This window comes from Lissotriton vulgaris, chromosome 4_1 (assembly GCF_964263255.1).
Source record: "Lissotriton vulgaris chromosome 4_1, aLisVul1.2, whole genome shotgun sequence".
Taxonomy (NCBI): Eukaryota; Metazoa; Chordata; class Amphibia; order Caudata; family Salamandridae; genus Lissotriton; species Lissotriton vulgaris.
Window position 1 is genome coordinate 149,876,270 of NC_141691.1, and position 25,688 is coordinate 149,901,957.

Here is a 25,688-nt window from a genome sequence, read left to right on the forward strand (position 1 = left end):
CGCAGCCTATGCACAGATGGGTTTGTCATTTGTAGTGGGTTAGATGCAGGGCAGGTCCTTAAGCTAACCCTCACTGCTAGGGGTCAGGCATCATTTCCAACCCCTATTGTGCACTGCTGAAGTCCATGCGTTGTGGAGTAGTGAAGATTCGTAGGCTGTGGAGGGTGATGTGAGGGGCTGGAGGCCATGTACTGCGGCCAACATCCTGCGCATGGTCGAAGGTGTTACGCAGTGGGGTCGATCTCCCGTGGTAGGAGGAGCACAGGCAGCTGTGCACAGCAAGGGATAGCTGCAGGGTTCGAGCAGATGCACAACAAATGCAATACCTATGACCTCTCAATGTTTAAGCCGATTAATAACACTGAAGAGCAAAATGTAATTAAACAAAAATACATCATTAAACCAATGAATGTTAGTACACACACAGTAATCTCTATCAAAACTGTAAGGATCTTGTAGAAGGAAGTCTCATCTGTCAGATTATTTACAATAAATGTATTACATCTGTTTCATTAAAGTTGAGGTTATGAGCATTGCATATTTTGTGTGAGTTTCTGTGTGCTTGACTGCATGGCATAAATGGCTGTTGTAGAGGATAGGCCTGAGTCCTTGGCCAGCCAGCAAAACAGGTCTACTTAACCAGAGGTGGGTATCCCTCGCCCTTAGAAGAGGTAGCAGTGATTTCTTCAGGCGGTTCTGACCAGAGTTCATTCAATGTCGGGTCGACAGTTCAGTTAATCTCCAATCCGAAAATGCCCGGAAAGTAAAGGAATGTCTCTGTTTCCACCCAACAGGAGTTAAAATATGCTACATTTTTGACACAAACACCTAAGTGTCTCTACTTTCCCCTGACAAGGGTCGAGTGCTGAGGTTATTTCAGACTAAAAGGACAACCGTTTGCACCCTGCAAACCTGTTACCCATGTATGCTTCATACATAAGACTTGGAAAACTTAGCTCAGGTTTTCACATAAGAATGAAGGATTCTCTTTAGCAGCAACACAAGAGAATGCCGGATGTGAGATGCTACTCTGGAATGCCTGTTTGTACACAGCCCCATATATAATCCTTTATTTAGGTGTCAAGTATAGTCCTGTCCACCTTTTGTACGTGGAAATGCAGTACTGTTCTGATTGAATATCCGAGGTCACAGGTCATTCTCAGTGATGGGTATTGTGGTGCCACATTCACACTGGGGCCCCCACTCGATGCCTAATAACAATGTAAGTCTATAGTGACACCGGTAGAAGTTGTAACACCATACATTGGTGGAAGACACATTAGTTAGTAGAAGCACAGACCTTCCCAAGAAAATACACAAACACCTTAGTGGTCTGAAGTGTCTGCTGGTCCCTGCTTTGGCACTACAACAACTGCTGCAGATGGAATGTGTATAGGGGAGTAACATGGAATAGAAGTACCATAAACCTTCCCTACAGATAGCTTATCGCCGTATTCTGTCTGATGGCTTCCTGAGCAGCACGGCCCATCTCCAGTGTTGAGGTCTCGTTTTGACTGGATCACGAGATCCTGATATTTGTAAGTTGATGTGTGATCCCTGGCTGATGTTCTCCCTTCCTGGTTGTTGGTCTGCCCTCTGTCCTGCTGTGCATTGAGGACCTGTGCATCTTATTCTTTGGTTTCATGATTGTCTGCCTCTATCTTTGGACTGTGATCTACGGTGTATGCTGCTTTTGTTCTTTATATCTGTAAAAAGAAAACAGTGACTCAAGCTGAATGCAGAAACGTGTTCTTGAAATACATTGCTGACTTCTGTAATCTTTGTCATTGTATTTTTTTCCCTTTAGGTAAGAGGGATGACCTGCGCCTCCTGCGTCCATAAGATCGAATCCACGCTTATGAAAGTTGAAGGTGTGCAGTACAGCTCGGTAGCGCTTGCTACCAACAAAGCTCACATCAAGTATGACCCGGAAGTAGTGGGTCCTCGCGATATTATGAAGATAATCAAGGTGGGTTTCTTTCGGCCTCCATTTACCTCTTCTACCTCTCTCTCGGTTATGTTTGCTGTGTCCTACTTCCCAGCGGCCACAGTACTGTCCATTGGAGAAGATGAGCGAGTGGCAAGTGCAGTTTGTATTGACTGACACGTTCTGTTTTTGTGACTATCGCCACTTGTCTCCTTAGTTGTTTAATTGCCCTTGTTTTGACAAATTTGAAGTACACATGAACTATGGCTTGTAGTGAAAGGAAATGGGTTTTGGAAAAATAAATTACCTTAAATGAATAGCCAATTCTTAAGTCTCAAGATGGCTAGAGGCTGGAATGGTGCAGGTGAAGACTTCCTAGTTGTCCTATCCAAAGTTGTAGAGACATCTCACTGGCAAACAATGCATTTTACAAAAGAAAGTTGTTAACGAAAGCTTGATGTCATTATTGCTGTCACTTGCAAGGATATGTTTTTGTTAGCAAGAATTAAAAACTTGTTAAGGGATCCATACTTGAGTCTTGAAACAAATGAATGTGTTTAGGGTTTTTATAAAACTCAAACCTAATGGTGACAAAGCAACAGAGCGCTGAACAGGGGTGGGGAGTGCACAGGAAGAGATTTTCAATGGAAGGGGTAATAAAGACAGAGGAGATTTTTACTTTTTGGGGACAGAAGGAAGGAATCGGACCTTAAGCCATCAAATGGGTCTCATAGTGGTGAGTTGTACTAAGATCGGGGGGTGGGGGGGGGGGCAGAATGATAATGTGATCACCTTGAATGATGTGGGCTGAGAGTGTCAGAAAGAGCAGCTGCCAGATAGAAAAAGCTGCATTCCTGCATGTCTTGATGTCTGCCCTGCAGATTGATAAACCTCTTTGACGAAACTACTGAATCATTCAATGGAAAATGAAGACCCAACATTTTGTGTCATCCAAGAAAGTTGACGCATTTCATGCATTCAGATTGTTGTCTAAGCGAGAGGTCCTCTCTCGCCTGCTGTTGGCGGATGGGATGACCTGCTCCTTATGATCAGATACAACCTGGAATCTGCTTTTTGCGATGTCTTTCACCATTTCATGCCTTTCTCTGGGGTTTTATTATCTGCTAGCATTGGACCGCTGTAGTCACACAGCAGATGCAAGGGTATTGTGGCCTGGATTGCCTGGTTTATTCTCCCTGCTGTTAGTTACCGTTAACTAAGTCACCATAGCTTAATCTCAAGCTAAGTTCAGGCTGCCCAGCATTGTGCATAGCCGATCTTCAAATACCCATAGACATATGAGCATGGCAACAACCCCTGCCAGTTCTCCTTCACCATGAGAGTCATTACGAGGGTCCAATAGAACTTAAGAAACCCACTAACTTCTAACCAGAATATGGACCAGTTACATAGAGTATAGACCAGGACTTTGTAGATCTAGAGAACCAGATGAGTTTTGCGTACCTCATGTGTCTTGCTTGCGTTGCAATCAGTGCTTTAAATGAGCTGGTACTGTCCAGTACTGAGCACCTGCACTTCTTTGATTTGAAAGGAAGAGTGCTTGCACTTCTCAGCACTGCTGCAGAACATTCAATTAGAGAGTACCAGCACTTCTCAGGAGCAAACAGATAGTCTGAATAGTGAGTACCTGCACTTCTATATTTCTATTTAAAGCACTGATTGCGATACATCATGCTGTAGTAACTGTTTGTGGCATCCATGATAACTGAGTAAGGCAGAGCTTAGCAGGTAAGTTACAGCCACACTGAATCTCCTTCCAGTACTAGGCTCCATATGTAGAAGGAGAGTGTTGTAAACGCATCTCCCCTCTGCAAGTCAGGTACTTGTTATTAGGAGCATTGGAAGCTGAGAAAGCGAAAATGGACAAAGGGTTTCTGTAGGCTACAGATCTGCTGTCATGAATGCCCTTATGGACGAGAGCATTGTTCGTTGTCCATTGATCATATTAAATAAAGTGATCAAGTTTACTTTATGTAAAAATATTGGCTTCCATGCAGAGGTTCAGATTTGAAGTACCATGTAGAAAATCCATGGAAAATCTCTCAGAATGCCTCGTCCGGCTAAGCTTTTATGTAGTCGTCATCTGCATTTATTCCTCGTCCGGGTAAGCTTTTATGTAGTCCTCATCTGCATTTATGCCTCTGAGGCAGAGTTAACTGTTGGAATAACGTGCACTTTGGCCTGAGCCAGGGGCAGGGCTGTGATATTCCCCATTGATGCCCATACAGAAGGAGTGCAAGGCCCCAATTTCATTTGTATAGTGGCTTACACTGAGCTGAAGAGGACGAGGCACAGCCACAGTGAGGCGTCTGCTCTGTGGAGCTTCATTAAATGTCTATTTTAGTGCATTGCAGGACTGACCTGTGGACATGGGGAGTAAAGGGCAGGGAATTCATTTTCATGCTACAGCACCGGCTGTACTCCTGCAGTTCCCCTTAGGGCAGACAGGAGGATTGTGGGTGTGGCAGAGGCTTAAGTGATTTGTTTGGTTCTTTTTTGAGCCCACAGGCATCAATCGTGGGCCCATGTGTGCTTGTAAGGGATTGCAAATGTGGATCTGCCCTGGCATACATTACAAGCACAAGAGCAAGGAACTGAAAGAAGCCATCCCTGGCTCTGACATCCTCCGCCCTACGAAGGTCTTGGGCTTCTACCTCCCTCCCCAGGAATTCGACCTGCAAATAAGGTGCAGTTGTTATCTGGGTGCCAAACTGCACCCCAGCGGTTACTAGGGACGCCTGATCCTTGTTGCTATAACTTCGTTGATAAGATCTACAAATCCAACAAGTATTGGCAAAGCCAGTAACTGTTGCCTATGAAAGCTGTTGGCTTTGGCAATGTTTTGTAGCCGTGCTGTATAGCAGCCCCAATGCTTTGCACTGTGTCTAAAACAACTTTAAAAAAAGCGATATGATGCAGCAAGAGCTCATGTGCTTTTTTTAAAGTGCATTATAGCTGGATGCATCATAGTCCTTTTTTATGATTAGTTTTAGCCATGCTACTGTACAGCATGGCTACAAATCCTTGAACAAAGTTGCAAATGCCCATGATGGACAGCATGAGCAAAAGGCAATGGAATAGCCGAAAATCTCAAGGGCGAGACATATTGGCTTTGCCAATGCTTGTTAGGTCTCAGGAACCCACCCCTGTAATTCGCAGTAAATAGCTAATCTCCTGATTCATGAAAAGAAATGAAAATGTGACATTTGGTAAAAAATCCTATCACATAAAGAAAGTAATTGCACCCATGTATTAGTGAAAATACATTTGGAAGCAGATAACATCTGTTGTCACAATAGATATCCATTTTAAAGGAGAAAAGGGCTTCTTTGAAGTGCATGTGGCATAGTAGAACATAGCTACAAATGGCAAGTGATCCAACAAGGATGACAGAGGAAGAAAAAAATAAAAGTAGTACCTCAATCACATCTCGATCAGCGGAAGGACAGCAGTCAAGCTGAAGTAATCAGTACTTGGTCCATGCTCCAGCCGAAAGAAGGCGGAAGTGACGCCAGCACACGCTGGACAATTAGAAGGCAGCAAATATGTGTGACAATGAAGCCAATTAATGGTAAGCAGTAGGCAGGCTCCAAGCCCCTTGTTGTATACAATATCTTTCACAAGCGAGAGCGCATGCACTGCCGCTTACGAAACCTAAAATCCGGGACATTTTATACACATAGAAGCAGGACAATTTTGCATGTCCCAAAGTGTGAGGAATGACTGACAGCAGTCTGGCATATAGAAAACCCAGACAAACGGTCAATAGGAAATGACTATACAACTTTTATATGGAATAAGCTCTGTTAATTAAATATCCTGAAATGTGCCAGGATATGTGGTGAAAAACTGGGGCTGTGCCAGCAAACCTGTGATGTCTCGTCACCTTAGCTAGAACGGGCATTGGGATTCCCATGAGCACTCCATTTTGGCGCTCTAAACTCCTTTGTGAGTGTTACGCTCACACAAAATGTGTTTGAACCTGCAAGAGTCATGCAAGGGAGAGGTGAGCCAAAGTGGTGCAGCGCAACTCGCTCTTAAATCAGGGATGGAGCACCACTGGACACCTATGGCAGGAACGACATTGCCACCCTGTCACCCCCCGGGTGCCCCTCAAGGCCTCTACACAACTGGACTCTGAGAATGTTAGGGTAAGTCTGCTTTGAGTTTGCTGATTATTTGATGTGGTTCTAGCTGTAGCCAGACGCTGGTCCATGTGATTTTTCTTTATGCTTATTTCACCACTGTAACAAATGTGACCTTAAAATAATGTTTGGGGTTATTGTTTCCTACCAGAGGAACGATTCAGTTCTGTGAATATTCGCTTATATTTCTATCACAACCTCTTTGATTCCTTTGTGTTGGTTAGTTGGCTTAATATCAGCAGGATATGCATGTTTACATTTGCTCACGTTGCTTTCCTCAAGGATATTGGACTCGGACTCCGTTCTCACGAGTGTTTCTCAGTGTTTGATCTTTGTTCACAAATGTACTTTTTAGTTTCCGTATGCATTTTGTTGATTTCCGACTTGCTCATGAATGCATTTGTAAATTCTGCCATCTGATCAAACGATGATTGCAATCTAGTGTCCGATGGGCTATTATTCACAACCCTGGGATGCGCTGTTTTCATATGGTGCTGGTTTACGAATTGGAATGCAGTTCAATGCATCCTATCCACTTTGAGGTCCTATCGCAAATTTACATTTGCAAAGAGTCACAAAACAGTCAAAGGGGCAGGTCCTCCTGTAAAATAAAACGTTTTCAACTTGGGAAGACCTGGGGTTGGAGGAGGGGAGCAGGATGTGCTCCTCTAGCTGACTACCTACTTTTCCTGAGGCTGCTCCACAAAATTCCCAAAGAGAAAACTGTTCCACAGGGACAGCCTTCTGTTTGTGAATCAGTTACCATCCTGACTTGGGGGCGGTAACTGATCATTAGTACCTTCCTTTCCAAATTTCAAATTGAAAGGGAATGCCCCTTTCATACCCTGCCTATTTGCAATTCGGAAAGGGTTGCAGATGCCCTTTTGCATGTCCTGCAGGAGTTGGGAGCAAGTGTGCTTCCAGAGTGGGAAAGAGAAGAGACCAGCCACCTTCTATAGGCATGCATGGGAAGGTCCTTCTAAACAGCAAAAAATAGGAGGAATCCCAATTTTCGTTATTCTTGATCATGCTTATTTTGCAGTTCGTTCACGACAAGCGGGAGCATGTTTGATGCTCTACGACTTTCACGGATAGGCATGAGTACTTCATGAGATACTTTTAGGGCTCCCTGACACGCACACTGTGAGAAACTTGCACTGCCTTCTGCCTGACCTCCAGGGATCTCACTCATGTCCCATCATAGACACTCACCCACAACCTGAACTCACACAGATCAGTTCTCAGTACACACAAACACAAACGAGTAATATGCTGCATGAAAAACTACAGAAACATAATATCCTGGAAAAAGCAAACAATGCAAGTGAAATGTAAACAATGCACCACTGACTTGGACTACCTATACAGTTTTTACAGACATTGTTCAGAATTCGATTAGTGTTTTGCCTGTGAAGTTAAGGATTTGAATATCTGTCTGTCTCAGGACAGACAAGACCTTGATCAGATGCCTACAGATGGTACAGAATTCTGCTGCCAGGCTTCTCTTCTGATTGCCTAAACATCACGGCCGGACTGGGAGCCGAAACCGGCCCTGGCAAACATCTCAGCCAGGCCCCGGCAGGGGTCTCTGGTCTTCTCCATGACCTACATTGGCTCACAGTAGGTGGATAAACACATCCAGTTTCAGGCGCTCAGCTATATGCACAAGATCAGCTCTCAGTCTGGACCACTGGTAACTCCATGCCACCCCTCTCGCACACTCCGCTCAAGCAGTTGGCCACCTTACAGAATTAAATGAACTCCGATGGTGTTGGGTTCCTTTTCTTTCCTTGGTCCCAAGCTCTGGAACATTCCCCCGGTGCCTCTAAGAAGCTGAACCTCTCCATTTTCAGGATCTGAAAACATGGTTATTTTAAGTTGTGTGCCTTGGCTGCCCTCCTGTTACTTAGCGGTCAGGGGTAGCTACGTGCTTTATAAAACCTTAATGATAATAATAATAATAATAGGGCCTGTTTCAATATTCGTTTTTAATTACTGCTGGGTCTGAGACCCAGGGGTACCCAATCACTTAAAACCATAGTGATAAGTACTAGATATGATTGTAGAATTTTACACCTAGGTCCTCTGCTTCTGGTTATTTACTCTTTTCTGTCACTTTTTCAATTGATACTTGTTCAGTATCATTTCCCATCCAATAATGGCAATACTACCCTAAGTGACTCAGTGTGCCATTAATCACTCCCTCGCCCCCTGTGCATCACTCTACGGTATCTCTTTACTTCCCCTTTCTCTGTTTATCATTTGGTGTATTTTGTCGTTTTGATAAATTATGCTGATAATTTGACTTGCTGTTGTGGTTTTAATGATTATATGGGCTAGAGGTTGACTTTCGTGGGCCCAATAAATGTAAACAAATTAAGAAAATAGACACACAAATCATGGCAGCTAGCAATGCTGTCTGATTTTCAGTCCTTGGTGTGTGCGATACACACAGGTTGTTGGCTGTGTGTACTTTCCCAAGCTGATTTGTACTGTGTGGAGGGTGTGAGAGCACTGGGATACTACATACAAGGAAACTATGACAATCTTACTAGCAAGGGGAGCATGTGGAAATTGTTAATTTATTTTCTTTAGTAGCATCTATAAGATCATATAACTTATTGTTGACTTATTTTAATTAGCGCAACTGGTGTGAAATTGTTTCATAATTGATCTGCTTTTTTTCATACAGGACTTAGGGTTTGACTCAACTTTTGTCAAGAAGGATAGATCTGCAAGTCACCTCGATCACAAGCAAGAAATAAGGCAGTAGGTATCATTTTCCTTAACAGATTTTAAATGAGATCTATGAAATAATCTGTGATTTGAGGAAAAATGTGTTCCTTTTCAAACTGTAGTATCAGTGTAGTATATTTTCAAGACTGGGCTCCATGCAGAAAGATTAATTCACATTAAAGTGACCTAGATGCTGTCTGTTAATAAAGCTGACGCTGACTTGGGAATCAGAGACTTGCGGCGGCTGACAGTTCTACATGACTTCAGTGCAGTAAATTCATGTTAGCATGTTATCAGTCTGTAGATTATCTGCCCTCAATTCCTGACTCCTGGATTATTCATATGTGCTCCGGGGTGCGCTCTCACCTTCTTGGCCCTGTAGGGCAGTTTCCTTTTTGCCCGGTCTCATCATACCTGCTGTTTTTAAAAGATGTCCTGCTTTACCCTTATTCTATTCAGGTGGTTCTCTTGGGTGATGTGAAGCAAGAAGAGGCAACATGGAGGTGGACATGCAGAATGCCTTGTCCACACATCTTTTGTCGCACCTTGTTAACTCTGCCTTCTTCTCTTCCTAACTAGCCTTCTACGCAGAGTCTTCTGTGCAATTCCTTGCTGGCAATTTTGTATCCCCGAGACCCAATCTCTCCTTCTCTTCGGGCACTTCATGCAAAAGATCTACCCGCACTGTTTCCTTGAGGTTGTCACATGACTTCATGAGACCAGTGACACTATTTTCCAGTCTGTGGTTTGCCTTTAACAACATTTTGCATTCTGGAATTTGTATTCCTGGTTCACATCAATTTAGCCATTTTGAGTAGCACACTTTAAAACGATGATTTGAAAAAGGAAAGCCCAAGGTTGGAGCATTACGTTCTGCAGGGCATGAAGTCATCTGATACTCCTATTCCAATAGCAAATGTATTGGTGCAACTTTGGGTGTCTTGATGTAGCCACATGCTGATGAAGACTGATGGAACTGCATTAGGTATGAACAGCACTTTGTACAAACAAAAGCAAGCTATGGGTTGTGGGTCTTGTAGAGGATCCCTTACTGTACTGCAAGGACGTTGAGCCTCGAATAAAGTGCCACTGTGTTATGAAGAAGGAAATTGGTCCTGATGTTACATTAGAAGCTCTTTTGCCTGGGATTAAAACCCAGGTCTCCTATTTCACCCACCCTAGATCTCTGACCAATATGGGTAAGTGAATGGGGGTTACCTGTGTGGCAGTACCTGGATGGGATTCCAAACAAAATAGTCAGAGTTAACTCTGAACACATGAAGAGATTACGCAAATGCCTTGAGTTTCCCATATTAGTTAGGAATCTGGAAAAGACAAGTCCCTTGGATACTTCTATTGGGAAAACCTCCTCTGCACAGTAGTCAGATCATCCATTTGCATGCTAGTTAAGTCATGCTGTATTGCAAGAAGAAGCAAGATGGTCTCCCGGCCTGACTTTGAAATCGAGACTGTCTTCTGCAGGCACTCTTCTTGTAGAGCAAGATATAGTTAATCTGCTGGGCAAAGAACCGCTCGTGATTGCGGTGCTGTGGGTCAGTAGATAGTAGTGTTAAAGAACTGTTACTGTGTCAGAGTCATTGAGCAACATGAAGTGACCCGTTCATGCAATTTTTTTTTTTTAAATACAGATTTTATTTGATAGATTGCACATATAATGCGACCCCCCACATGTCGGAAGCAGCCACCAGGCAATACAAAGCATCATTTTCACAGCAATCTGTATATCATTTTATACGGCAACAATATCTAACTGAAAACAGTAAAAGTCCCCCCTTCCCCCCTCCAACCCTCCCCCTTCCCTGGTAAAAGTCCCCCCCCCCCCCCCCCCCGAGTCACACAACCCTGTCCCCTTTGGTCAGTACTATGTGGCTCAGGTCTGTATCATCTATAGATCCATAATTGTAGTTCAGCACACATTCCCCACTGTAACCTCACGCTCTACCGGAGGGTCCAGCCACAAGCCCCTGTAGTCGGCCCACCTCTTCCAAATCCGATAATGTTTTCGTGGGCAGCCCCGGGCCACAAAGATTGGCTGCTGCAAACCCATGCAGAAGTCCAACCCCCCTCTTCCACACCGGAACAGAGGGAGCTCGAGGATCTTTCCATGCTTTTACTATATCCCTTTTAGCAAGGGTCAAGCCTAAGACTAATAAGTGCCTCTTGTACCTATTCCCACCTACCCCCTCCATCACATGTAGCAGGCCCAGTTGTGCCGTTCACGGGAGTTCCCACCCCAGAACCTCTGCCAGACAACCCCACACTCCTCCCCAGAATCTAGCTAGTGAGGTGTAGTCCCACACCGTGTGTAGCAGTGTCCCCACTTCCCCACCACATCTCAGACAGTTCGGGCTTGCGATAAGACCTGCTTTCCACAGCCGCTCCCTAGTATAATAAATTCTGTGGAGATATTTAAATTGAATAAGCCTCAATCTCATTGCTATCGCCGCACCTCTAGGAGCCTCCAGTGCCTCCCGCCAATCCTCCTCCTCCAGTGCCCCAACATCCCCTACCCACGACTCCCTAAGCTTCTGTAGTGTCGAGGAACAATGTGTGGTGAGAGTCTGGTATATGCGTGATATCTTTTTGTCCCCCAAGTCCCCCATGAAAACCTTGGCCTCCACGGGACTAAACTCTGGGAGAGAATCCAATCCCACTAGACTTGGTGTAATGGCGTGACAGAATTGCAAATATTTGAAAAATTGGGTCCGGGGCATACCGTATTCCATTCGAAGGTCCTGAAAGGATTTAAGCGTAGTACCCAACATAACATCCCCTAATCTCGAGATCCCGATGGCGTCCCAACCCCCGAATCCCCGAAGGGACTCCAGAGCCGGGAAGCGTCCATTCCGCCACAGCGGGGTCTCCACAGTCAGTCTGCCCCACCATCCCATACGACACAATGTCTGTCTCCAAATCTGGAATACCTGCTGGGTTGCCTGCGGGAGCCCCCTACGAAGGTGTGCCGCGTATAATATCTGATGTAAAGAGTTGTTCCCCATCAGATAGCGTTCCAGGGCGTATGCTGGGTCGCTCCTGTCCCCGTACCACCAGTCATTTAGAACTAGGAGATGAGAGGCCTGATAGTACGACAGGACATCCGTGGACACAAGACCCCCACAGTACGTTGAGAGAAAACACGTCCACAGCGCCACCCGCACCACACCTCCCTCCCAAAGGAATTGTCCCAGTGCTGTATTCACTTGACGGAACCACTGGGGAGATATAGGGTAGGGGTAATTCTGCAGTTGATAGAGTAATCGGGGGAGTGCTACCATTTTAAAAATGGCAGACCTGCCGTATATAGTCAGAGGCATGCGGGACCAAGTCTTCATGTCAGTCCGGACCCTATCCCATACTGGTACCACATTGCGCTCCCAAGAGACAGCAGGGACCACAGAGAGAAATACTCCCAGATATTTGATACCTCCATCCGCGACCTGCAGCGCTGAAGCCCAATCGGCCACTCCAGCCCGGTCTCCCAGCACCCCTAGCGTCGATTTACGGGGATTAAGGTATAGGCCCGAGGTCTCACCGAAGATTTGCATTATTTCAAGAACACGAGGTCCTGACCTATTGAGGTTAGTGAGGAAGAACAGGACATCGTCCGCATAGAGTGCCATCCTGCGTTCATGCAATTTTAAGTTGAAGTTGTACTGGATAATTATCTCGAGCCTCTAGATGGAAGTACTTTAGTGGCAATTCTCTGATGCTCGAAGTTTGCACTGTATGACCTATTCACCAGATGGAATTCTGTAATTTTCAGTTCTTGTGCAGATACTCACCTAAAAAATAGACACTGATTTGATACATTGTCCCAGTATCGGTGTAGATGTCTAAACAATATGTGCTAGCTTCTCAGCCCAAATACAAATCAACAAAGCAGCAGGAGACCCAGGGCCTCAGCATTATGACTTCCGGCAGTATCAAGCCAGCTGGGACCAAATCTGTTCCCATCGAGAGTCCAGACAGTTATGTTCTGTCTGGATACATGTATCCCTCTTCATCTCAGCTGTCACTTTTTCATGAAAGCTTTGTCCTGCAAGCTACTGCCGTGTTTCGTTTTTTCGTAGGACTGTGAAAGATTCATTTGTGTAATGCTTCCTGGGCCCAACTACAAGTTGCTCAGCCAAACTATAGGGTAATGCACGTACTTCTGCCTTGATTTCTTTATTTGCCTGGGTAAAAGTCTCTGTTCACTTAAACATTTTCCTCTAAGAAGTATAGGTCCCTATACAGTAAGGACAGTTTTGAGCCACCTCATCCTCTGCTGGCTTGGCATCCATTGGGTGCTCCTTGGACTGATCTATTTTGTGCATCCTTTTGATAGGTGGAGGAGGTCCTTTTTGGTGAGCTTGTTCTTCTGCATTCCTGTCATGGGGCTAATGATTCACATGATGATTATGGAAGATCACCATTCTGTTGTTCACCACCACAACATGAGTACGGATGACGCAGAACAGTTTCACAGCAATATGTTCCTCGAGCGCCAACTCGTCCCTGGATTATCCATCATGAATTTGCTCTCCTTCCTGTTGTGTGTACCTGTTCAGGTAATTCTAAACGGCAGCTCTTCTTTCCAATAACTTTATTTATGTTGGTGTGAAATTAATAAATGGTATGAACTATTGTGAGACTGCATTTAACCCTGTTTATGATGCTTTGGCTTTGCGGCTGCCCAGCATCTAGGTACCCTTGCTTAGTCCAGAGGTTTATTTTTTGTTCTTTATTTTCAGTGCTGGGCCAGGTTACCTCCGAAGGCGCACCCTCTTGTCTTATCTATACATTTTTAACAGAAGTGCAGTACATCCTGCAATGATAAGCGATACAGTCTCAGGTTTGCTCTTCAAGTTGTTCTGGGACCTCCAAACCCCAAACTTCCTTTTTTAAACACTTTTACAAAGGGGAAGTTGAATTATTCCGATACATAGGACGGCTGGCCAGTTAGAGCAGAAGTCTCTGCTTTTAGCTTCATGGTACTGTCTCCAGTAGTTTTTAAGCTATTAATCCCCTGCCAAGATATTCATTCCAACAAAGGGATAAAGGATATTAGGGCGGGCTGGTGTCATTGATATTTAATGAAACTATAACTTAATTTTCTACATTCTGTATCACTTTGGGGCGTGCATGCGGACTGAGGAAGGGGGGTTTGTGTTATGTGTTACACACTCACTGTGTGTAGCTTATGGTGATATTCTTGGCTTTTTCTTCCCTCTTTTAATTCCTTGGAGATAGGTGGTCCTGGGGGTACAAGAGTTATTGGCCTCCAAAATGGTGGCTAAAACCCAGGATGAAATATTTTGATGGCCAAAACCTGTTGCAGTTCTGGCGGCGTCAGCTCCTTGACACTGCCAGATGACACTACATGGTTCCATGTGGCTATTGAATGTGGACATTTAACAGTAAAGATTGAGGGAGGGAGTCATAAACCTGGGTGTGGCTTCTTTGTTGTATTTTCAAGTAATTATAAAGTGTGTTTCAAAGGGTAAGTGAAGGGCGGTCCAGAATAGCGGGCTGCTACTCTGCGTGTAGAAGCCAGCAACCACTAATGAAAATGGGAAGGAGAATGCTTGGAGAGGCAGATACATGCATGTCTGGGCACCTGATCTCCCTTAGGCTGCTCTTGAGTTTTGATCAGGGTTTACCTTTATACGCCCATTAGTCCACAAATCCTGTTTCGTATCCTCTCATATTACATGATCTTCATGCCCCCAAATGCTATTTTGCACTCTCCGGTCAGTTGTTGGCAAAGGCTGCTACTTGGTATGCCGGCAAAGTTTTAGTTTATATTTTGAAAGGGGTGCCTTTAAACTAACATTGAAACATACATGTAGCCAAGTTTAGAGCATGAACCAGAGTAATGTAGACAGGTAAGCTCATCAGGACACAGTCATCGTATATCATATGTAGGTGTAAGATTCATGAGGATACCAGAGAAAGCTGACGTTTTTACCCACTTTTAAATAAGTGCACTCCCCTGAATCCTCCTCTTGAGTCCTTTAATTTAACCACACATCATCCATTCTTGTTGACAAGTTCTAAAGGTTAAAATCATGTCGATATATCCCCCAAAAAGTTTTGTTATTGTTAGGCTGGACTACAAATATTAGATGACAAGATCCCTTTCTTTTTCAATCTTCTCAACTCAGAAGAATTTAACGTAACCTAAGTTCACACTTATCTTGTCACTGGTTATTAACTGTTAATCATGTTGCAGTTTTTAGGTGGCTGGTACTTCTACATTCAAGCATTCAAAGCGTTGAAGCACAGGACGGCCAACATGGATGTGCTGATCGTACTTGCCACCACCATTGCTTTTGTCTATTCGTGTATCGTTCTTCTGGTCGCCATGATCGAGAAAGCCAAAGTGAACCCGATCACCTTCTTCGACACCCCACCAATGTTGTTTGTGTTTATTGCATTAGGCCGCTGGCTGGAGCATATTGCTAAGGTAAGTGTGGGCTATAAAAACTCCTCTATTAACAGTATTAAGCTGATGGTAGACGTTTATTCTCCCTTCTTGTTTCCTGGTGTTATGTTTTTTTTGAGTGGGTTGAAGGTAATGGTGCACTATGTATGACCACTTCCCCTCAGTGCTCACACTCCCTCTTTTCTGTTAAAGAAGTTCTCACCTCTTCAACATCAGCACACCCTCTTATTACTAGAAGTACTGCTTTTCCGCCACTTCCTTCTTATGCCCTTGTTATTTTTATATATATGTGCTTCCTCTGCTCTACCCATAACTAGTAGTATCCTGCTTCCTAACCCTTAACTGAGAAATATGACTTTTGTTACATAGGGATTTTTTTATTTGCATATGTTATTTCTGTGGTCAGTTTCAGTGCTTTTTAGTGTATTCTTTGACTTATCTTTTTCATTTTACTCACACTTTTGCCTTTTATGTTGTTTTGTTTCATTTTGATATTCTCACGTTTCCTCCCATCCTCTTTTCTCTATATTGAATGTTTACTTGTGCCCACTTACACAAACCCTTCATAAGAATAAGTGTTCTCAACATCATACTTCAGCAGGCCTCCCCCTGGTTCATACCATCTGAGTTCTTTATGAATGGATTTTGGTTTAATAATCTGTTTGAGCATCCTTGAACATGACAGGAAATTAACGTTTATATTTGTAATCCGGTGCTACAGCTTTATTTTGTTGTTTTCTGACTCGTGTATGATTGGCCGATAATGGTTTTCCAATATAAAGGGCTCCAGTGCACTCTTAGATTGTATATCCAATCTGTTCTGTAGTTTGACATATAGATTTTTCATTTCGGTAGGTAATGTATTTTATGCCTGTCATTTTCACTTTGGTTGCTGTGTGTTATATGCTACTCAGCATGATATTTGATATTTATAATGTTATCTCATTTGGAGCCAGTTGAGGTTTCACTGTATATCCTCATTCCGTAAGGTATTCATTGGTACTTTGTGAGATAGATCTTTATTTGTTAGACCTTTGATGTCAACTTTTGGCTATATTTGTAGAAACCTTACAGAATGTCTACACAATGCAATGACTAAAAAGGCTATGTGTGAAATGCAGTTTTTAGATATTTTAAACATTTTAACTCCTAAGTGCCTCTTTAATTCCTTCTGTGAACTGCATGTTGAATTGCTGAGGCGGTCCTGTCTAAAGGTTTCAGACAATGTGTAAAGTCATGGTTTTCCAGGTAAATCTGGCTCCTGACATAAAAGACTGAGAGGTAAGCCAAAATTGAGTTGTCGTCTTTGTAATATGTTACTTGCATCAATTAAAGCTTTGAACCATGTCATTCCCAAGAGAGTGAGACCAGTGAGGCTTGCTTAACACTCATTCTCCCCAATGTCATCTTATAATAAGTTTGATGGTTAGAGGACAATTAATCTTTTATCTTTATATTTTTTAATACCATCAGCATTCTTTCTACGGTTTCCTGGAGCACTGTAGCAAATGTGGTTGTAGTTCTAATGCTTTCTTGTATTTTTTTTTATTATTGTAGGGTAAAACATCGGAGGCTCTGTCACGACTAATTTCTTTACAGGCCACAGAGGCTACCGTAGTGCATCTGGCAGCCGACAATTCCATCATAAGGTATTATCTTTTTCAGCAGGTGTTAATGTTTTTCCTTAGTTTTTTTACATTTTTTAATCAGTGCTTCATAACTTGGTCAACATATTTGTTTGTTAATACCATGGTATTATGTTCATTTTTGCTTCATGAACAGTGAGGACCAGGTGGAAGTCGAGCTGGTGCAGCGGAACGACATTGTTAAGGTGGTCCCTGGAGGCAAGTTTCCAGTGGATGGACGGGTTATCGAGGGCCATTCTTTGGTTGATGAGTCCCTCATCACAGGTACTTTTGTTTTTTGGACAAAAGTTCATTGGGGGATAATTATGTTTGCAATAATAAATTATTTTCCTATTGCAGAATATTTTAGCATATCTTTAGGGTGAGAGAAGAGATGAAAGACTTGTGTGTGGGATATGTTCACAAACAAATAATGGAGTTTACAACATTTTACTATAAACATCCAGTGGGTAGTGATAATTGATATTGGTTTGGGAAATCTCGAAATGTATGGTACAGGTCTCATGAGTGATTTCTTGATTTGACAATAGTTTGTTATATCATTCCACAGTGTTAATATATTGGTTACTCCGTTTTAGTAAACCTCTTTTGCTTTTTCTATTCTTGTAACTTAATGGTCATGCTGTGTAAACCACTTTTGTTATTCCCCTCCTGATTGCTTCACTTACTTTGTTAATCACATTGATCTGGTGTAAAAGATCCTATTTGCTAGGATGGAAACTAGCACATGCTATCTGACTAATCATAGCAAAGCGATACCGGGGCCTATTCTATGTCTCATATTTATTGTAATGGATGGCAACTGAACGTCACAATAATTGTTCTGTCTGCTTCACCATGTATGTATAAGAGCTGGCAAAGCTTTTTCTATGTAACCCATGATCTTGGTTTTGAATTTGGATGAGAAAAGCTGAAGGGTGGGTGATGATCAGAGTCGGAGATATTGTTTTGAATCTTAAGAAATCTTTCCTTGGGGATGCTGGAACAGACCTTGCTCACTGATCCTAATTATATGTGAAAAGGTTGTCTAGCATTGGTGTTTCAGGGCCATAATATCAATAGATTCCAAACTGGATAAATGAGCGATTCTGTTTAGTTACTTGACTTGCTAGGAAAATAGTTTGCTTGCCAATCCACATCGATAAAGTTGTTCAGGCCAAAGTTAGTGTATGAACCTCAAATGTTGATCCTGAACAATAGTTCGGAATGAAAAGAAATTCTGTAAGTTGTCACTACAATTGCGATGGTGATTTCCTATAAAGGTTCTGGAACCTCGATGCTGGTTAAAACTGCATCAAAGGAAATATCCAACGTGATCCCCCCATAAAAACGAGAAGTAAAACGTATATCATGACCAAGAAATCATCCCATTGATAAGGCATAAAGAGTATACTCTGAGATGGCTATTCAGTACAAGTTTATGCCATCATGGAAAACTGCTGTAATGAAGTTGACATTTGTGGCCGGAGTTTTTGATTGTCATTGACAATCTCATTGGTCAGTAGTCCATAAGAATGTTTACAGATGCAAACCTTGACACCAATTCTATTTCCAAAATATATTCGTTATTTTGTGAATTCAGTAATAATGTTTTTTTTTAAACAAGCTTTATTCGTCATGTTTCACATACACTGCAGAGCTCCGAAACCCCAGAGACAGCTGCGCACATCCAATGCACAATAGCAAATGACAGTGACTTTTTATATTGAAGAAACTAACAAGAACACCCCACCCCACCTCCCTCTGATTGCGCCCACACCCCCTCGGAAACACGTAGCAGTACACTGGAAGCACATACTAAACCCTCCCTCCCCTCTCCAAGGTCTCGTCTTCACACTCATCAACCTGTCAGAGGGGCATCCCCTTCCATCGGCGTATCCAAGTCCAGTCCCTGGTAGTCTGCCCATCGTTTCCAAATCGTATAATGTTTACGGGGACACCCCCTGGCAGTAAAGATCGGCTGTTCAAGGCCCATGCAGAAATCTAGCCCATTTCTCCATGCGGTCAGCGGCTGGGCCTGGGGTGCCTTCCACGCCCTCGCTATGTCCCTTTTTGCCAACGTGAGACCAAGCAACAAGAGATGTCGCTTATATCTATTGCCCCCCGCCCCCTCCATGACGTGTAATAGTGCCAAACGCGGCGTGTGAGGAAGCTCCCAACCCAGCACTTCTGAAAGACAGGAAAACACCCCTTCCCAAATCCTGTGTAGCGAAAGACAACTCCAGACTGTGTGCAAAAAGGCGCCCTCTTCTGAGCCACATCTAAGACACTCGGGGGATACAATCATTCCTGCCCTCCACAAGCGCACCCTGGTAAAATACACCCGATGTAAGTATTTAAATTGAATCAGGCGCAGTCGCGTAGCTATTGCCGCCCCGCGGACTTGCTAGGGCCTCAGCCCAATCCTCCTCCTCCAGGTCCCCTAGATCCTCCTCCCAAGCCGTCTTGAGCCGCTGTAGAGTTGCGGAACAGTGAATGATCAGTGTCTGATATATGCGGGAAATCTTGCGGTCTGGCAGCTCCCCCAAAAAGACCTTAGCTTCGATGGGGCTGAAGTCGGGGAGAGATTCCAGGCCCTCCAGACAAGGCGCCAGCGCGTGCCGGAACTGGAGGTATCTAAAAAACTGGGAACGTGGTATGGCGTACTCATCCCGCAGATACTGAAATGATTTAAGCGTTACATCGGACATCACATCCCCCAGAACCGAGATGCCAATGGAGTCCCACCCCCTAAAACCTTGCAGGGCAGCAAGCTGGGAGTCTCTCTAGTCTCTCTAGTCAGAACATTCCACCACCCCATCCTACGCTGGGCCTGCCTCCAAATATGAAACACAACCTGTGTGGCCAGGGTCAGAGTCTTCCGACGCGGCGCGGGGTACAGTAACGTATGCAAAGAGTGACCGCCCATGAGCTGCCGCTCAACCGCATACGCTGGGTCATTCCTATCCCCGTACCACCATTTGTTGAGAACCAGCAAGTGTGCATCTTGGTAGTAGGAGAGAACATCCGAAGTAGCTAGTCCCCCCATGTACGTAGATAGGAAGCATGTGCGCAGGGCCACCCTAACCGCGCCTCCCCCCCATAAAAACCCGCCCAGTGCCGAATTGACCTGCAGGAACCATAGGGGTGAAATCTGGTAGGGATGGTTTTGTAACTGGTAGAGAAGGCGAGGGAGCGTCACCATCTTAAATATAGCTAGGGGCATGCAAGATCACACCTTGAGATCCTCCTTAGTACGATCCCACACTGGGGCCAAATTACGCTCCCTGGCTACCGCCGGGACATCGGACAAAAATACCCCCGTCGCCAATTGTATGGCCGATGCCCATTCCCCCACCCCAGAACCACCCCCCAGGACCCAGAGTGTGGATTTACAGGGGTTCATATATAGCCCAGAGTTCTCACCGAAAATCCGGAAAATGCGCAGTAATCGTGACCCCGATCTATCCAAGCCTGTAAGAAAGAACAGGACGTCGTCCGCGTACAATGCTATCTTATCTGTAAGTCCTGGTGCCCATCTAAACCCATTAAGCTGAGCATCTATTCGCACCCAGGCTGCCAGCGGCTCCATGGCGAGCGCAAAAAGGTAGGGGGAGAGGGGGCAGCCCTGGCGGGTAGCCCTCCGGATAGGGAAGGAACGAGAAATCGCCCCCACCACCTGCACCGAGGCCATTAAGGTAGTATATAGCAGCTGCATATAAGCCAAAAACTGCGGTCCCAGATTGAGCCTCCGCAGAAATGCGAGCAGGTATACCCAACTCAGAGAATCGAAGGCCCTGTCCATGTCTGCCAGCAGTATCGCCGCCGACTCCCCGGGCTGCCCATGGGTCGACACAGCCACGTGCGCACGCCTAATGTTGTGGCGGGTCGCCCTCTGATTCATGAACCCTTCCTGGTCCGGGTGTACCAGAGTCCAGCCTTGGCCCACACCTTTGCCTCGATATTGAGGAGGGAGATGGGGGGATATGATGCATGCTGATCCGGAGGTCTGCCTGGTTTGTGGAACCAGTGGCGGCTGGTGACTTTTGTAAGTGGTGTGGCGTAAAATGATAATCATACTGCACCGTAGCGAGCGAGCGCAGCGAGCGAGCCCGAACCCCCTAAGGAGAGTTCGGGGGGATTTCCCCCCGAGAAAATTTTGAAAAAAGCGTGGACAAATGGTGCATTTTCAAGCAAATTTGAGAAAGCAGGAAGGTTAATAAAGCAATTGTGAAAGTGCAGTTCTTACATTAATAGATGTCATAACATAGGTAGCTGCTTATTCAGTATAACCACAGAGCTTCATACATACCACTCCAATTTTATCCTTGCAGTTTGCATGCAGCTCTTAGATGACCGTTATTAGCTCGCATTTGTATGTTAGGATTTTAACTTACAAACTGCAAGTAACAAAAGGATCTCTCTGACAAAAGCAGTGACTCACTGACCTATTTACATCATGTGCATTTTGTGATATGCATCAGGTACATGTTCTTTGCAGCAGGCACATTAACCTTCTGTGCTACCTTTCAATGAGTTAAAACTTCCATTAGACAAAACTCTGATCTCTCTCTAGGAAAAACATTAACAATATCCTTGGTGCAACAACACCTTTAGGAACTTGATATGGGCTGTGATCTATGCTGCCTAGCCTTGGCTCTTCTGGTCAGCAATTAACCAGTGGGAGCCCGAGGTGCCTGAAGCCCTTAGCTGGTGACTGGGGCTCTTCTAAGGCATTCTACATGCTTACGACTGCTTCTTCACCCTGCCTTCACTTGGAATCTTACATTAAGGCTTTTCCACTGAAAAAACAAGGACCAAACGTTTGGGGCAAAATGTATCTTTTCATTCCTTATTGGGCACCACCTCATGATTGCTTTCCCCCTGTTTTCATTTTGCTCTCCCATGCCCTCCCATCTGCCCTGTGTTGTCATCTGGCTTCCCCAAAGGGGAATGGAAAGGTGGGGGGATTGAGCAGTGCTCAGTTAGCAACAACAATACTGTAAAAATAAGGACAATGTGCAACGTAAAGGTGTGAAACAAGAGGCGCAGCCTTACAAGTAGTGCTGTATAGAGCCTCCAGAGATAAGCCATTAGTGCACTGTGTGTTGGTTCTGGAAAGGCAGGCCTAGAAGAAACAGCGGCAGCGGGTGCAGTAAGTTGGGGTGTGCAGGGGCAGTTGTTTGTGGATGTCCACAGTTCGCCATACGATCAGAAGAGGGCCGCCAGACCAGAACCATATATGTAGACAGGTGGGTTTTGGCCGCAATATTAGTCCTGGAGGAAGGCTTGGAGCGGCAGTGCTGCAGTGCTCGGAAAGGAGTGCCTCAAAATCTAGGGTTAAGGCACACCAACTCAGGGAAGAAAAAAGTTCTGCCAAGGCCAACAAATCTAGCAAGTACTACAGAGACAAAGAATAAAAAAACTTCACTGTCATCTGCAACAAATCTTAAGGCATATGTGGAAAGGCACAAATTCTACAAATCTGAAATGTGTTTAGTTTCCTTTTTCCCTCCTTATTTCACTTTTTCCCTCATTGTTTGAAGCCTCCCTGCCTCTCCCTCCCTGTCGCTTCATCGTCCTCTGTTTTTTTCTTCAAGTTTCTTTCTCTCCCTTTTTTCAGCTGTCTGTTTGTCTTGTGCTGTCTCTCTCTCTTTCCCTATTTCCCTATTCTCTCCTCATTTTATATTTCTCTTCTTTCTCTCCATCTTTTCTTCTGTCTCTTTCACACTCCCCATTCATTTCTCCTGTTCTCTGGCTTTCTCGCCTTCTTTTCTCCGGCTTTTTCTTTTTTCTTGCTGTCACTAAATCTTTCTCTCTTTCAAACTGTGTCTTTCCCAATTTAATCCCGAATTATGTCTCTCCGCATCTTTGTATTTATTCTGTCTCTCCCTTTCTCTGCCTCTCTCCCTATCTGATATTCCACTTTCTCTCTTCCTCTCTTTGCATGTCCTACTGCTCTCTCTGTTCCTGTCTGGAATTCACCCAGGCTATGAGTGCCTTTGTATTTTCTGCCTCAGTTTGGCTGTCTCAGAGTCCCTGTCTTATGTCTTCCTCTTTCTTTCAGTGTCTGTCTTGGTGTCACACTGGCTGTTAAAGTCTTTATCTTTTCCTCTCTCAGTCTTTCCCCATCTTTATCCGCCCCTCCCTTACTTTGACTCCCCCTCTCCTGTCTCTTTCTTTGTGTCTGAAAAAAGCTGTTACTGGGAAAATAAAGGAACATAAGTAAACATCTCGAAATGAAACAGTATTCCTGTGATCCTCTTCTGTTCCTTTACTCGGCTCAATGACACCTAGTAGTGGCCCCTAACAATCAGTGAGTATATTTTTATTATTCGTAAATCGCATATCTTAGTGAAGAAATGCTGTTTGATACACTATTCAGTCTCTCTCTTTGCAGCGTTATCACGGTGCTTGCAGCCAGCTTGTGCACACAGTTTTAGAACCCTAAAGCATCCCAAGCACGGCACAACAAATGATTCCCAGAAGTCTTTTGAGTCTTGAAACAAAGAGGAAGTTGCAGGGAAATATTGTACCGCCCTGCCTGTGAAACTGCATGTTAGAACAATGAGTAAGCCTACAAATCAGTTATATACAGCTAAAAGGGCTTACTCCCAAATTTGAAGTGAAAAGTTAATGTTTTTTTATACAGCTATTTCAAATTTATAAAAAAAGTTTAAGACTCACACTTATACACATGTGCAACTCCCACCAAAGAGTTATGCTGGCCGGATGCCGATCTTCAGCAGCAAGACACCAATGCTCAGGTTAATCTAGGTCTAACTCACAAATCCCTGGAAGGTCTTAGATAATCAGTAACCAACCATGAATATGTCTGCAGCTGTTTCTGGAGATGCACTCAACAAGACCTTGAATAATCTCAAACTGTTGCCTCAACCACAGATCCCTGTGCCGAAAAAACATCAAACTGTTCTAGTCTGTTATCAAACTGATCTACACACGTTACTGGGGATTGTGCCTCAAACGCTTGATGTCATATTTACTCAGCATCTTCAGAAACTGACTGCCCATGAATCAAACTTTACCCAACTACAGACCGATGTCCCTTTACCACCTAGCACTAAAATCCTCAGAACTGCTGTTATCTCACAATTATCAAATTATTTGGAAACAAATAACCTCTGCAGAGACTTTCAGTCAAGGTTCAGACTGTGTAGCGGTACGGAAAATACATTACTAAGCATCAAATAACAACTGCTTTCCACAAAGACCAGAGTAAGGATCCTCGTAGACATGCTTAATGTATTCGATACAGTAGCTTAAAAAAAATATTCTAATGTGCCAGTGACCACTTTTGGCACAGACAAAATTGTACTCTAGTGGTTACGTAATTCCTCTGAAACTTCACCTAGCAAGTAAAGCTTGGTCCCCTCTCCTTAAAATATCCCAAGTGACACAAGGGCTTCCAAGAGTTTTCCAAAAAGTCCTTGCCGACAACTACACCACTGAAGGCCTTCCACAGCAGCCATATCACTGGTTATTCGTTTAAGTTCACAGTTAAATTGAAAGAAAGCTCTAATAATAATGAAAAACAGTCAGGGTATTGGCTTTTGCCTATTGAAATGCAAAGTACATGCATACATAAACACAGAGGGTGAAGTGCTGTTTGCACGCTGTGGTGCACAGTGGAAGCCATGTTAATGAACCAAATTAAATAAGGGGAGTAGAAATTAGAAAATTCAAATGCTAATTTCATCATTGGCGAGAAAACCAAGGAAATCACTAGGGAAGTATTATTATTGCATCCAATTGAATGTAGAAACAACCAAACGACAAAGGGATTGAACTGTTACACCTACTGCTTGTCAAAGATTGAGAAAATATGTCAGGGAGTTCACAAACAGTCAGTAGTCCATTAGTGAGCTGCTGTGATTTTACACGAGTGTTCCATGGCCCATGATATAGGTGTGCTAACCAGGACACCCTCTGGCACCCACAGCAATATGTAATTACTGAGTGCTAAAGCCGGGCCATTACAGAAAATACCGCACATTATCACGGAGCTGGCAGGCAATGTATGCAGGAGGGCCAGTGTGACACTTATCTCTTTTCTGGTTGTAATGCCGAAGATGTCTAGACAATCATATCTGCCAATGCAGGGAGATCCAGTAATAGCAAAGGCAGACACACAATCTAAAAATTGTACAGGGTTCTCAAAAATGTACATAAAGCAGGACAGGCGTAGCACACAATCGTCTATAAAAGCTGCAGTGTTGGTGAATAACGTTTGTTTTCTGGATGCTATGCAGCTAAAAAAACAAAAGTTACCATTACTAGGTGAACTACTAACATAAATAGTGTGTCGTAGAGAATAGCATGGATCTGGCCTCTGTGAGAAGGATCATAATACGTATCCATCCTATGCAGGCAAAACTTACTTTTTATGAACGCTTCGTTTTATGAATGGCAATGCTTCCACACTCAGTACACAGCGCTAGGACCACACAGCAAATGAAACATAACTTTGACAGAGCCATAAGATCCATCCTCATTGTCTTCTTTGAAACACTTAACAGTGAAAAATGAGTGAACAACCCCAAATAAAGCTGAATATAACCACGTGCATTAAGGTATGTTGTGCTCCCTTTGGAAGACAAAAGGCCATCCCAGATCACTTGTCAAGCCAGGTCCTATATTTTAACCGTTTCCCAAGCAACATTTCCAGTATCTCTTCATTGCAAAGATTGTGCACTACTCAATCAATTAACAAACAACATGTTATGCCGTAACAAACACACTTAACACCTTTCACGTAAGATTTGCGC

General features: G+C 44.0%; 1 protein-coding gene across 3 annotated transcripts in view; it reads left to right on the forward strand.

Annotated features, from left to right (window-relative positions):
- The window catches only part of ATP7A (ATPase copper transporting alpha), a 568,605-nt gene that overhangs the window by 404,602 nt on the left and 138,315 nt on the right, over window positions 1–25,688 (forward strand). For all 3 annotated transcript variants that reach the window (XM_086918413.1, XM_086918412.1, XM_086918414.1), the window contains exons 7-12: window positions 1,808–1,969; window positions 8,786–8,862; window positions 13,178–13,400; window positions 15,065–15,298; window positions 16,835–16,926; window positions 17,060–17,187. In XM_086918413.1, the coding sequence (XP_086774539.1) occupies window positions 1,808–1,969; window positions 8,786–8,862; window positions 13,178–13,400; window positions 15,065–15,298; window positions 16,835–16,926; window positions 17,060–17,187 (916 nt within the window). The remainder of the gene's footprint in view (window positions 1–1,807; window positions 1,970–8,785; window positions 8,863–13,177; window positions 13,401–15,064; window positions 15,299–16,834; window positions 16,927–17,059; window positions 17,188–25,688) is intronic.